The 13,945-nt window shown below is 39.2% G+C and overlaps 1 protein-coding gene across 7 annotated transcripts in view; it reads left to right on the top strand.

The window, feature by feature from the left end:
• Fhit (fragile histidine triad gene) overlaps positions 1–13,945 on the top strand; it is a 1,611,970-nt gene that overhangs the window by 735,985 nt on the left and 862,040 nt on the right. For all 7 annotated transcript variants that reach the window (XM_030247649.1, XM_011244732.3, XM_006517924.1 and 4 more), the window contains one exon: positions 4,464–4,582. In XM_030247649.1, the coding sequence (XP_030103509.1) occupies positions 4,480–4,582 (103 nt within the window). In that variant the 5' untranslated portion in view covers positions 4,464–4,479. The remainder of the gene's footprint in view (positions 1–4,463; positions 4,583–13,945) is intronic.

The raw sequence follows: 13,945 nt of genomic DNA, 5'->3' as shown, positions 1-13,945 counted from the left end.
CAGTACATTTAAATAGATGTTGACAATGACTAACTGTTAAGTTTAGTTTAAAAACTTTTGGCCGACTTCACCTACAACACCCAAAAAGCCAATATGATCGTGAACAAAAGAACAAGATACTCCAAGTGGCTAGGAAGAGTTAAATATATTCAGCAATCTGCTAATGAAGTATATCACATTGATGGCAAAGAATACAAAATTGTATTACACATATAAATATATGTAGTAGAATTTTGTTTATTTAAAATAGTACTAATTTATGGGAAATTTAGATTTTATTCATCCTAGCTCAGTATACAAGTTTCTTCTTTTTAAATTAAAACTTATCAAGGATATTATTCTTTTTTCTTTTTTATTACATATTTTCCTCAATTACATTTCCAATGCTATCCCAAAGGTCCCCCATACCCTCCCCCACACTTCCCTACCCACCCATTCCCATTTTTTTTGGCCCTGGCATTCCCCTGTTCTGGGGCATATAAAGTTTGCATGTCCAATGGGCCTCTCTTTCCAGTGATGGCTGACTAGGCCATCTTTTGATACATATGCAGCTAGAGACACAAGCTTTGGGATACTGGTTAGTTCATAATGTTGAAGGATATTATTCTTAATAGCAAAAGAAAAAATTATGCTAGTTCATTGTAATTTTAAGAAGAGGAAAAAGATTCTTTTGTTGCATCTACTTTTGAATACATTGCCAGAGACCTCTCAAGGAAAAAAAAAATATTTGAGTTAAAGTGAGAGCAATCACATTACTTCTAAATGAATCTTATGTGGAAAACCAAAGAAGCTCTGTGAGGGCCATCAGCAGCCATGTAGGAGTTCCCAGTACTTCATAATTTAAGCAAAACGTCACATGGAGCATACAACTAAGTGTTAAGAATGAAGATAAACAGCTCATAGAAGAAAATTCTAAAATTCACATTTGTGACCTTATGATGGAGAAATATTTGTTAAATAAGAATCATAGAGGAAAATATCAAAAGAAAATTAATGATTTTAATTATAACAAAATTAGTAGATTTTATTCCTTAGGGCAACAACAGAAAAATTAACAGATGGTAAAAGTGTAATTATCATACTGAATATTTAGACCATTTTGTGGACTCTGGAAAATCAGGGAATAGAAGAAGGGTAACTTTAAAAATGAGAATGAAGTATCAGTGATAAGTGAGTTGAGAGATACCATTCTTATTTATTTTTTAAATTTTACCCATGAGTACTGTATATGCATAATCTCTATTTCTCTCTTTCCCACTCTAAATGTCTCTCTTTCCTAAACTTCATATTCTTCTTTAATTATTGTTACACACACATATATACGTGTACACTCAGATTCACATATATATGTTCATATAAATATATTCTGTTAGTCCATATAATGTTGCTTTATGTATTTTGGGGATGACCACTTGGGACTGTGTAACCTATCACTGGAAGTAATACCTGGAGGAGAACTGGCTCCCTTGTTGTTCTTCATCTATGGGTCAGCCAACATTTCCTCCATCCATAATGATTTCATTGTTCAAACTGGTACTGTCATTTTTCTGGTCTCTTTTAGGCATTGGAGTGAGAATGGTTTAGGTAGGGATAAGGAAAAGCTATTGGATAAGCTGTACCTGGGTTACCATTTTAACTATCAGTCATGAAAGCATATAGCATTAAGTGATAGTAAGGACAGAGGAAAACACTGTCTTTGGATATTACCTTTAAAAGTGAAAACTGTTAGACATATCTTAGAAAAGCTGAATGACATTGTAACCTAGAACCCTGTCCTAGCACAATATGATATCCATTAGGGTAGAAGTCACAGTGTTATTTGTGATAAAATATTGTGGCAAGACTAACTCTTGAGAAGGAGCAGACTGCACACAAAACCCACTGCGGTTTGCTGTGAGAAGAAATGAGGCCCCATTCATTATTTTTAGCAATACTGAGGGGATAAGACAATTAAGAAACAAATGAAGTTTAAAATAAATAATTCATAAAAATTAAAGTTCAATGTTTTTGAGAGCCCTTCATGTTTTGGAGATATAGAAGACATGCACACAAATCTATAAAGAAGATAAGAACTATATTAATCGTGCTATAGTGAATACCTGAGTTGGGAGGAGATAGAGTGGTTTAGAGCATAGAGGATGAAAAACAAAAAACAAAACAAAACAAAAAACCAAGAACAAAATGAAAGACAAATGAGACCAAAGAAGGTGCAAATCAAGGGCTCAGAATAACGGCAGCCCATCAGTTAGAGCACATGCTTAGGTTTGTCCAATTATCCTTAATGCAAACACATGTCAGAGATGTTGCTCCTCGCATTGTTAGACAGTGGCTCAGACAATGGCATTAGGTGTGGGTTTGTGTCTCTGTTTGCTGATGTGTTAACTCTGGTGAGGCAGCTGCACACTTGAACAGAATAGACAGTCCAGCTTTAAGAAAGAGCCTTCTGTTCAGTGCTCAGCTGATGGATTTGTCTTTTGTTTCACTTTGTTCTCCATGACAACTCCCAAAGCAGTAGTGTGCTAGAGGACAATGGGCACTTGAGTCGATTGCTAAGACCTAGATTCAGGGAGTGAGAAGAGCCTTATCTATAGAATATGGTGATGCATTAACCTTAAAAAATTCAAGGTAACATGGTTGGAGCTATAGGAGATGCAAATTCACATTTCTGGTAGCTTCTCCGAGAGCACACCTGCAAAGCCATTTGGTTAGACAATATTTGAACTTACTGACCCTTAATTTCTATGAGTTGGTTGTAGGAGTTTTAAAAAACAAGTATCCTTGACATGAGTCTTCCCATCTGAGTCCTTAGCACCAGAATTTCAGCCATGTTCCCATCTACTACCCTACAGGTATTAATACAGGCATATCTTTCACTGTATAAATCACTATGCACTTATTGGTACACTTTACAGAATAGCTTTCCATTTTCTAACTTCATCCTTTTTTTCTGATTATTTTTCATCTTTCATCCCTGTATTTTTTCTAGGTTGGCCACTGGCTCCTGACTGTTCACTTGACTAAGGCAAGTGTAGGGACCTTGGTCACTTAGGAGTCATTTTCATGGTAGGCATTACCTAGTTGAGATTATATCTGGAGCGTGGGTTGCTTTGGTCCTTCCTGGCTGCCCAGTTTCACTTCATTCTCCCTTGTGTTCATTCTCTCTCATGTTGCTCTGACAAATGGTTTGTTAGAAATGACTTGCAGTAGCAAGGATTTATTTGGGTTCAAGATTTCAGAGTTCTAATTTATAGAAAATCATGGTGGTGGGAGCAAGCTGTAGCTTGGTTGACAGAGATCAAAGGGAGAGAGACAGCCACTAAAAGGCAGGTGTAGCCTTCAAAGCTCAGCCCACCCACTATTCTACACTCTGCAACCAACCCCCTTCTCCTAAAATTTTGAAAAACTCCAAGAACAGCTTCACCAAGTGCTCAACTCATAAGCTCCTGGGGAGATTGTATATCAACTGTAACATTTTCTTTGGGCCTCTCCCAAAAAGGAGGTGTGGGAAGATGAGCATTCATTATCTGACCTCTCTCTGGGAGAGCTGGAAACTCACCTAAAACTGTTTTGCTCATTCCTTCAGTTTCTTTCTAATTTTGTCAATTGAATTACAATAGTTCTCTAGGAATGTGTGCTTTGTAATTGTAGGCGAGGTCAAACAGTGTTTGTACTTGTGTTAAATTGCCATTACACAAACAAAGATAAAACCATTTAAAAGAAGCTGTTAAGAATTAGATTTGTACTCATTCACAGTGGCTATTTGCATATTAACAGAGATGACAAGATCAGTGGGCAAAAGTAAGTATTCAACAAATAAGACCTTGTAGGTTTGAGGTAACAATCTGAAGGGCCAGAGATTTAGGCATGAAAGGTTGCTTTGTCACCCAAGGAGCTAAAGGGGTCTGCAACCCTATAGGTGGAACAACAATATGAACTAACCAGTACCCCCAGAGCTCGTGTCTCTAACTGCATATGTAGCAGAAGATGGCCTATTCGGCCATCACTGGGAAGAGAGGCCCCTTGGTATTGCAAACTTTATATGCCCCAATACAGGGGAATGCCAGGGCCAAGAAGCAGGAGTGGGTGGGTAGGGGAGCAGGGCGGGGTGTGGGGTGGGGGAAGGGTGTGGTATAGGGAACTTTCGGGATAGCATTTGAAATTTGAAATGTATATAAAGAAAATATCTAAAAAAAAAAAAGTGTGAATGTTCCAGCACTTTGAATGTTCCAGCTTCTACTTGATAGCATTCACTTGAATCTAGGCTGCATTCTAGCGAGATGGGAAAATTCCAGGAGGACTTTATCTGGAGTTCATCTGAGGGACAATTAAAAGGGACCAGTTTAAATGGGATCCCATTCTATCAAAGAGTCTTTACTAATGGAATTTGCCTTTTTAAACGTGCTACATGAACTTCATTGCTTTCTCTTTTGAATGCTTATTTCCTAAATTATTTCTTCTTCCAGCTTTTACTGTGAGACCATGTCATTTAGATTTGGCCAACATCTCATCAAGCCCTCTGTGGTTTTTCTCAAAACTGAACTGTCCTTCGCCCTGGTGAATAGGAAACCCGTTGTACCTGGCCGTATCCTTTTCTGTAAAAGAAGCATTTGAAGTCAATCAACCAAATTAGCAGTGAACCAGCCTTTAGAGTCCATCCCCAAAAGGTAAGCAAGGAATCTCCCTTCCTCCTGCTTTGGAGTGTCCAGGTAAGATGTTATTCATATTTATTTTGAATCCAGTTGGTGGCACCCGCAATATGCTTGAGCAATGTTGTAGAACTTCTAAGGAGGGTTGCTTAGCAACTGTAGCTTTGGATGAAATTCTTGGTTGACCTTTTCACTACCATAGCTGTGTAAATAAATAGGTGTTTCTAAAATTGGTTCAATGAATATCATGGGCACTTTGAATTCCTTTTACTTATTGTGAATTTTAATAGAAGGTTAGAAACAGGATGGTGACTCTGTGATGGGCAATTAAGAGATTACAGGAGAATTAGAGTTGGACAGTTTTTTGCTTAAAGGAGTTTGTTCAATTTATCCTTTTATTTTATTTTATATTTTATTTGTGTGATTGTAATATAATTACATCATTGCCTTTTTCCTTTTCCTCCCTCCAAGCCCTCTCATATGCCACTTCTGATTCTCTTTCAAAGTAATGTCCTCATTTTTCATTAACTGTTGTTAGATGCATATATGATTATACATGTATACACATGTGTATTTTAAAATATAATCTCAGTCTTCATTTTTCTCATATTTATGTTTTCAACATTGATGATTTGGTATTGCATAACTAATTGGTATGTCTTCCCTGGCAAAAGACCATTTCTCCTGTTCTCAACATCCTTAGTTGCCTGTATTTCTCTGCATAGGCTTAAGACTTCATGGTCTTTCTCCATTCACATCTCTCATCTATTGGTGTTGTCCCTGCTCAGCTCATGTTTGAGCATTCACATTGGTGAGAGTTGATGGGTGTAGCTTCTGATGCTAGGGGACACAATCTAACATATTGTGAATGTTGGGATCTGTGTTGGAGTTTGAAATGTCATTTCTCTTGGGATAGATTCTGGTTTCTAGACCATTCTCCACTGTGAGTGGTGGTTGAGTTGCTTTATTTTGTCTGAAGAACTTTACTTCCACAAGACTCAATAGGAATTCCATTCTCCTCGATACTGGAGGTCTGAATGGGTGGGACACTCCACAAAGGTGCCCTAGCATGCTGAACATATACCCCCTGGCTGTATACGTGTGGATTTTATGGAATTGCCACAATATTTTTCTCTTTCTCCTTATTTTATTATGCAAGGGGCAACAAAGAGGGTTCATGTTTTAAGATAATAGGTATTTTCCACACTCAACCATGGTTTGGCTTTGAAGTGAAATCCTTACTATAGTCCTTAATGTATAAACATTTCAAGATATTTTTGGAGTAATATTTTTTCAGTGAAAATATTTGAAGTTCTTAAAAACTTCATGAGTAACTTATTTCCTAGTCATGTAAACTTTGCTTGGTTGAAGGGAAAAAGGGAAATCACTTTAGCAAATAAAACTATAATTCTTTACTAAGCTCTCAAAGTCCTGAGCACAAATTTTACCTAATTAAAATTTGTGAAATTATAAAAAGGATGAACAGTTGATAAATTAGTAAATAATATTCTGTGAAAATTATTCTTTCTAATATTCAAATCTCTTTTTGCAATTTTTTCAATGTAACATTGAACCTTAGTAGACCCTGACTTCTTAAAATAAAAGTATCTTTTAGTTCTTCCTTTGGTTTTACTGTAAGTTTGTGGTGGTCATTTTGCCTTGTGGAATTTTTCAAGAAAAGTACCTCCAGATGTCAAAAGAATAAAGGTAAAAATTCCATTATTTTTCCATGTGCTTGCTTGAATCAGCGTTAAGAGAACTTGGGATGAGAATTTAGGTGAATGAATCTTCCTTCATACACTGGATTAGGAAAACATGATGTCATGCAGACACACCGCATGTTAGATGGTTAATGGTGGAGTGGACTTGACTTTGTGAGTTCTCATCCATAACTTGATTTCTTTTTCACGGTCTTTAGAACCACTAGTTAAAGTGTGAAAGCCTTCTTCTAAGGAACTGGCCACAGTGAATCCTGAGTAGTTGGTGAAACTAGTACCCCAGAGTCACCATTTTGAAAGTGAAACCTTATCAGTTTTCATATCTGAGAGAGAATGCAAAGAGGATAGAGAAAATCTACTAGAATTAGCAAGCATCATTGTGTTTAGAGGGAGCCTGCTTCTGTGCAAGGAGGACATGAAAACCAGGATGCTTTGGGAACTAGCACATTGTGTGAGGCTGCTCTCATCTCTGCAGTTGAAAACTGCCTTGGACCTGGGCAGAGAAGATATTTCTTGGAGCAACGTGAAAATATGTACATTATTATACAAATAAGTCTTACAACCACAGCGACCCTCAACACTCATGGAGGCCCACACCCTGCTGGCTCTGTTTCAGGGCCAGGAAACCATATCATACTGTCCCTTACACATGGTCAAACAGGACTTGTACTCTTAGTAAAGATATCCTTGTTGTTTACGACATTCCATGTGTTCTTCCATGGTTCATTCAACCTTTGCTGACTCAACCCATACTCTATTCCTCACACCATGACCTGTATCCCAAGCTGCCACAGAATGGAGCTCTGTGCTCTTGCTTGTCTCTGCATAAAATCATTCCTTTCTGCCTGGAGGACTTGTTCTGAAACTATTTTCTTAACATGCCAAGTACTGCAGTAACTGAAATTAAAGGAGAAAGTGCAAACACTGAGAGTAAATGCAGTGGTGTAGTTAGGGGATGGGGGCAATGAGGGCCTGTTAACTTTACCTAGTGGTATCAATGTACTATCCCAGAGTTTCTAGCCTTGTCCTGAAACTGACTTCCCTGACATTCCCCATCCTGTTTTGTCAGTTACAATTCTGTCTTAAGTTGTGTGTTGCTTGACTGGGGAAAAGGGGTACATTCAAAGACAATAAATGAATTGATGGCCAATAGAAATCTTTGATGGAGAGTTTTGTGTTTTCAGGGCAGTTTTATAGTACCTTTATGTGAAATGGAATGTCTTGCTTTCAATAGTTGTCTTATTATTTCTAGACAATGATAACCAAGCACCCTTTGGGGAGTGTGCACTGATGAGTGACTTATAAGCATTATCTTTGAGTTGTCTCCACCAGCCCCTTTTCCTTATGATTTTACTCATTGACTTAGAAGGAAATGTTTATGTGTCTATCAGTATCTCTGGGTGGACACACATCCTCAGGGAGAACTTGGGTGCCAGTCCTTATTTTCCACAATATTTACGTAAAGGTTTCTTACTGTCTGAGAGTAGCTTCTTAGGAGGCTTCTGTCTATACAACCCGTCTCAGTTACCATGTGAGATTTTGTATGGGTTATGGAGATTCAGACTCATGTCCTCATGCTTGCTCAAAACGTTCTTTACCCTCTGAGTCATCTTTGCATCTCCCTACTGCTGGCTTTTTGATAGCATTCATGGTAGAAAAGGAGCTGTCTGAGCAAGGACCAAAGGTATGCTTTAGAAGCAAGGCAATGCTTCATTCACACCCCTTGAATTCCTCCCCTCACACATTAAGCAGATAATCCCATTTCTTGCCACATAGAGTTAACTGCATAGGCTTTGGCCTCTGTGGTGCAACACACTAGAAAGCATGTCAGAGTGTCTTTGATCCATTAATTTCTAAGTCCAGGAAAATGCTTTTCAAGCTTCTTTGGTGAGAGATCAGACATGTTTTGAAGAATTGTGCCTTCAGAATTTTGTTGAACATTTTATTCATAAGTTTCAATGCAGCTCAGCCCTTGTTCATTGCTTAAATAAATTGGTGCCATTACAGTTAGTACCTCTCCCTGCCCCTCCCCTTGTGTTATGCTTTGTCTGCCTCTCCTCTTGAGTTGGGCATGAAAAATGAATTTGAACATGAGCGGAATCCATTCGATGACTGGGGCTTTTATTGTAAATAAAATCATTCATTTGTTATGTCTTGTTGTTTTCAGCAGACAGTGTATTGATCTGTGGATTGCTATTCAGAATGGTGCAAGGAGCTTTAGCTTGCACCTCTAGCATAAGAGGGAGGGCCATGGCAGAGTTTGTGGATGCTTTGAATACAGTGTGTAATGGCGGAGACGAACCTTGCTCACTGGCCATACTGTATTATACAAACCATTTGTCAACAGTTTATTGAATCAGTTATTACATGGAACAGATTTTTCCAACCAGAAGCATCACACACGGAATGCTATCAGGACCAAACAATGTTAGGATGATGCATGGGGGACAGCCTTCCAAAGTGTATTTGTAAAGAATTAGAGGAGGTAACTTAAAGGACATTTCTGCTGACACATTACAAACTAAAAGTTTGCTACAAAGGGAACTGCCTCAGCCCCAGCAGATAGGAGAGAAAACCCCGACAAATGCTTTTTAAGGCAACTTTTACCATTTCCTATGAGAAATGTTCACTTTTCTTGTTTCAGACCAGAACCATGTTTGCTCCTGAAATAAATGAAAAATAATAAAAAATAGCTTCTTTCCTTAACTGTGGTTCACACCCAATAGATACTATAGATAAAAATGCCCTTTTAGTCTTTCCGTAAAAATCAGAAATATTTGTCACTTCCTGAGTGGGTTTCCATTTTGGGAATTTCTTTAATTGTTCAGGAAACTACAGTTATTAGTGATCTGCTGATCTTTCATTTCTCAGCACTGTTTCTTTTTAAACCTTCCTGTACAAATAAGATGAGCACAAGCACTATTTTAATGTCCTTATTGCTAAAGATAGAATTGTGATCTTTAAATCGCTGCGAGCACATGTCTCTGCTCTGTTTTGTGTGAGCCTCTGTATATTAGCTGCCTTAAATATTCGTACAGAGATCTTCGAAGAAGTTCTGGTGCTCCTTCGCCCCTAGCTGTAATGGGAAAGTTGATAGACTTATGGTCAGTTCTTCTTAAGTTGGCAGATTCTTGCATCAAACATGTGTGCTTGGTAGTATTAATGAACTAGGAGAGAATTCTACATAAAATTTCCCCTCTTCTTGGGCTGCTAAGAGTGTAGAGCCACCTGCTACTACCATGGCGCTGGTAAGTAGGAAAAGGACAAGCTTGGCTGCTATTATGCTTCTCAGTTCACTCGTACATGACTTTAGAGTCTAGAATGTTCCACAGAGGATCCTGATAAGTCCTTTTAGGCAACAAACCTTGTGTGGCAGTTATTTTTCTTATGTGTTACCCAAGAAATGACTGCATAGAAAACAAATCACCCTTATCCCAAATGCCAGCTCAGGAGGTGATGGAGAGTTGATAATGTCAGGGGTAACTGAGGGATAGCATTTAGGGTTAGCAAGCTGCATTTATCAAGGGTGCCAGGAGAAAAAAAAAAAAGGAATTCCTTCTTTCCAGGCTTTTCCTCTTCAAAGTTTACTTTTGGTTGCATTGTTCTTTTAGTGTATAACTGATAATAGATTGGTGACATCCAGTACTGAAGGAAGTAGGTATGTTGTATGTGTGCAAGGAAGGACTGAAATAGAATGGAGAAATATGTGTGAACTCCTCCCAGAAATAGTTTGTCTGGAGCATGTGCACAGTGGTCCCTGGACTTCACAGAAGAAGCTACGGTTGTATCATGGATGTCTCCTGTCCCCTTGCTGGCTGGTTCCCTGTCCCCTTGCTGGCTGGTTCCCCATGAGTTGCATGTGCAGATGCTCGCTAGGACTCACTGGCTCCCTGTTGCTTGATAATTCTGTCTTTCTTTGACTGTGACTACCTCATGTCAGGATTTACCTTGTAACTGCAGCCCTGAAGCAAATGAGACAAAGGGCTGGCCTGACCCGGTTATACATATGACGAAAATGATTGAACTGGCTTTTCAATAACCGGGCTTTTAGTGGTACTGCACTAAAGCTCGGCACTGTACGAAGGCTATGAATCCTGTTTGCTTTCTTACAGCAGAAAGCAATACCTGTACAAGCAGGTGGTTGTGTACAATGCTAAGGGAGAAAGAAAAGGGGGTGGGGGAGCATTAGGAATGTTTTGTCTCCTGCTCAAGCCAAAGTACGTTGATAATTCAGATGTTCCAAAATTGCACTTTGACTGTTTCTCATGTTGACTGCTCACACGGGTATCGTGTGATGTGAAAAGCTCATCCCATTTCTATTTATTTCCACATGCAGTTTTCTCAGGTAGCTTTGAACTGTCACGGTTAACAGCTGCTGAACTTGGCTCATTATATTCCATGCATATCTTTGACCTGCTTTCCATGCAAGCCATCAGATTATAAAGAACAGGAAAAGCCTGGTCGTGGTGTTGCCAGCCTTACACTTGTAAGGGAGCATAATTAGGAGTAATGAATGGAATAATACATCACTATTCATAAGAAATGTCACATAATTAGCTCAAATAATGTAAAATATATTCTAATTTCCACTTGGCATGAAAAATAGATTTGTTAGAACACCGGTAGGCAGTTAATGTTTATCTCATATTTTCATACACATATCAAAACTGTTAGGTTCTACTGAGTGAATATATGTAGTTTGCTAAAACAGTCAGATGGCTTTCTTCTCATTGAGCCTTAGTATATTCCTTATTTGTTATTTATTATATATACATAATTTGTATATGTGTTCAACTGGTATAATTAGTGTAACTAATTTATATTTATTGCAAATTAATGATCTAATTTATTTACTTAGCTCTCATTTCCTTCTTCAAGCTAATTGACTGAAAAAATAATGATAAATTTGTACAAACAGCTCTTGGGCAAAATCCTACATGGGCCTCAGCCTAAGGACTCTGGGCAGTGTGAAGTAACTAAACTAGTTTTTTGATCTGAGCCATTTTCCTGGGCTTTTTGCTACAGGCTTTGAACATATCTCAGGAGTCTTGGTTCGGGTTTGTGGACCCCAGCTTGTTCACATTATGTTTGGCCTTAGAAAGGCAGGTTATTTCTGCAATGCAGAGGTCTCTAAAGCATTCAAAGGAAGATGTGAGCAGCACATAGAGGCAATCTAGAAGTATGTCAGTATTTTCCTAATGAAGTGGACATACCAGAACATTCCATCTCAGAAGAAGTGTGAGGACTGTTGGCGAAAGCCACCAGAGTACCCTGGGATCCAGCGTGGAGCCTAATCTTCAACATCACTGAGTGGTGTATAGTAGTGGATTTACTTATGGGTGAATACAGTAGACAATCTCTTTCTCCCATTTCAGAGACCATCTTCCCACAGCTCAGGGGAGCCTTGGCTGTGTGAAGGATGTTAATATGGAGGCCACCTCCCTGCCTTCCCTTTGTATAGTACGGATGGGTTGTATCTATAAAGCACAACTCAGTATACTATCATAGCTACAACAATATCATAAGTGGGTGAATTAAGATAATGTTTTGTGACCAGCAATACTTTTCTGAGGTCAATGTCCTTCTTATCACTCATGAGCCATGAGCAGTTTAGCTGGAAAAATCGAGGCTTAAGACCATCAGTGTTTAAGCCAAGATTCTTTATTCTCATTAAATCTTTCCCACGAACTCCACTTTCCAGTGTTGTCCTTTATTTTTTAACGTGTCCTCTGTCATTTCTACTTGTCAGTCATTTTTCTGTTGGTGCCTTTATTATTTTTATCTCAATTACCATTATGGTTGGTTGTGGAATAACTAGACTTCCACAAGTTGTAAGCTGCACAGACTCAGGCACATTTGCCTGGCTGTTGCCATAATTTTTTCTGAGGTGAAATGAGTGCAGGAGGGATAGGTGCATGGGTGTTGCTAATTTTTCTCTTCTCTCAGAGGTTTTGAAATGGCTGTGGTTATCAAGACATCATTTCATCTTCAGGATTTATTTCCAGTTCAAGAGTTTTTTGGGAGCTAAGATTTATCTGTTGAATGCTAATACTTTAAAAGTCAACCATGATGTTCTCCTTTTCACCAGAGATGATTGCTTTAATAGTTGTTAAAGAAGATGTGTCAGGATAAAAATAAATCAGCAGGAATTACATTCAAAGCTTCACCGAGAGCAGTGCGAATGCAGAATCTAGAAATCCAGTTGGTATTGTCTGTTCTCTTTGGGAGCAAATGTCTCCCAGAGCCTTTGTATAGAACCATACTGTCAGTAATGTAGTTGGTGGATGCTCAGGGCTCTGACGGACATTGAGGAAGATATTCTGTGCAGTAAAATAAGCAGCTAGCACCTAAGCAAGACGGGTGACAAAAGTTGGAGACACACATTCCCCACTTCCATGATGAATAACAGCAAAATGAGACACAACTCACTGAGCAGCACTCCATGCTTCTAAACTGTGCAAGGGTGGAATTGGTAAGAGCAAAGATAAGTGGCCATTATGGGGACTGATGACATTCATCCTTCTTCTGCCTTGGAGAAACTATACCTGTTACACACTAGAGTCATACGTGGATGGGAGCTGCTCTGTAGATGGAAGCTGGCATCTTGTTCCCTGGATTGATGGTTCTGGAGCTCCTGAATGGTAGATTTCTGTAGTCCTCTGCATAGATAGGCAACTTGGTTTGGGCCAGTTTGTAATATTGCTTGTGTCTCTTTTGTATAGCTGTGAACAGGGAATTTGTTGGAGGGACCTATCGCAGTTGGCTACGAAGCCCTAAAGAGTAGTGTTCCTGGGGATTGGTAAGGGGCATGAACAAACCTTTTCTATCCTATACTAGCCTGTTGTAGCTCTTGGAGGCAGTACTCAAGTGCCTGTGTTAAGCTGTCTCCTTGTTGGTTCCTGTACAGTACAATGTGTGTCACCATGGATGACTGGTTCCACACACCTGTTCAGGTATACTTCAGTCACCTGAAGTAGTATTCTATCTAATTGTAATGTCTTTTCTTAAAGTGAAGCACCTCAGTGCAGTGCTCAGGGCCACAGGGTGCTAATAGGGATCCTCTGGGGTGCAGAAGTCTTCGTTTGGAGTGCTTGGCTTATGCTTGCAGCAGCGTCTGATTCTGAGGGCACCAGCTTTCTAAACTATGTATTTCTCTTTCTTTAGGTCTCAGATGAAACCGCCCTTATTTACTTATTTTTTATCTTTTCTTTTCTTTTTTTTTTTCACAACTCAGCGTATTGTTAGAACACTTGCTGAGCAGGAGATACTCAGCACCACTTAGTTGTGAGAGCCTGAGGAGAGCACAATCATGTCTACCATGTTTATCATCAGGTTGGTGGGGTGGCTGAAATGAGAATGGCCCCTAGAGGCTCATACATTTGCTTGTGAGCCTAGTCTTGAACAGCGGAGTCATCTCTCCAACGCAGGCTCATGGATTCGAGTGTTTGGTCCTGAGTACTTAAAATTGTTTGAGAAGGATTAGGAGGTGTATCACTAGAAGGAGGCTTTGAGGTTTCAAAAGACTCCTGCACTGCTCAAGGTCTCCTGCTTTCTCACCTGCCCCCTTGCCCTCCCTCCCTC

Source organism: Mus musculus, chromosome 14, assembly GCF_000001635.26.
Source record: "Mus musculus strain C57BL/6J chromosome 14, GRCm38.p6 C57BL/6J".
NCBI lineage: Eukaryota > Metazoa > Chordata > Mammalia > Rodentia > Muridae > Mus > Mus musculus.
This window is presented reverse-complemented; position numbering and strand designations above follow the sequence as displayed.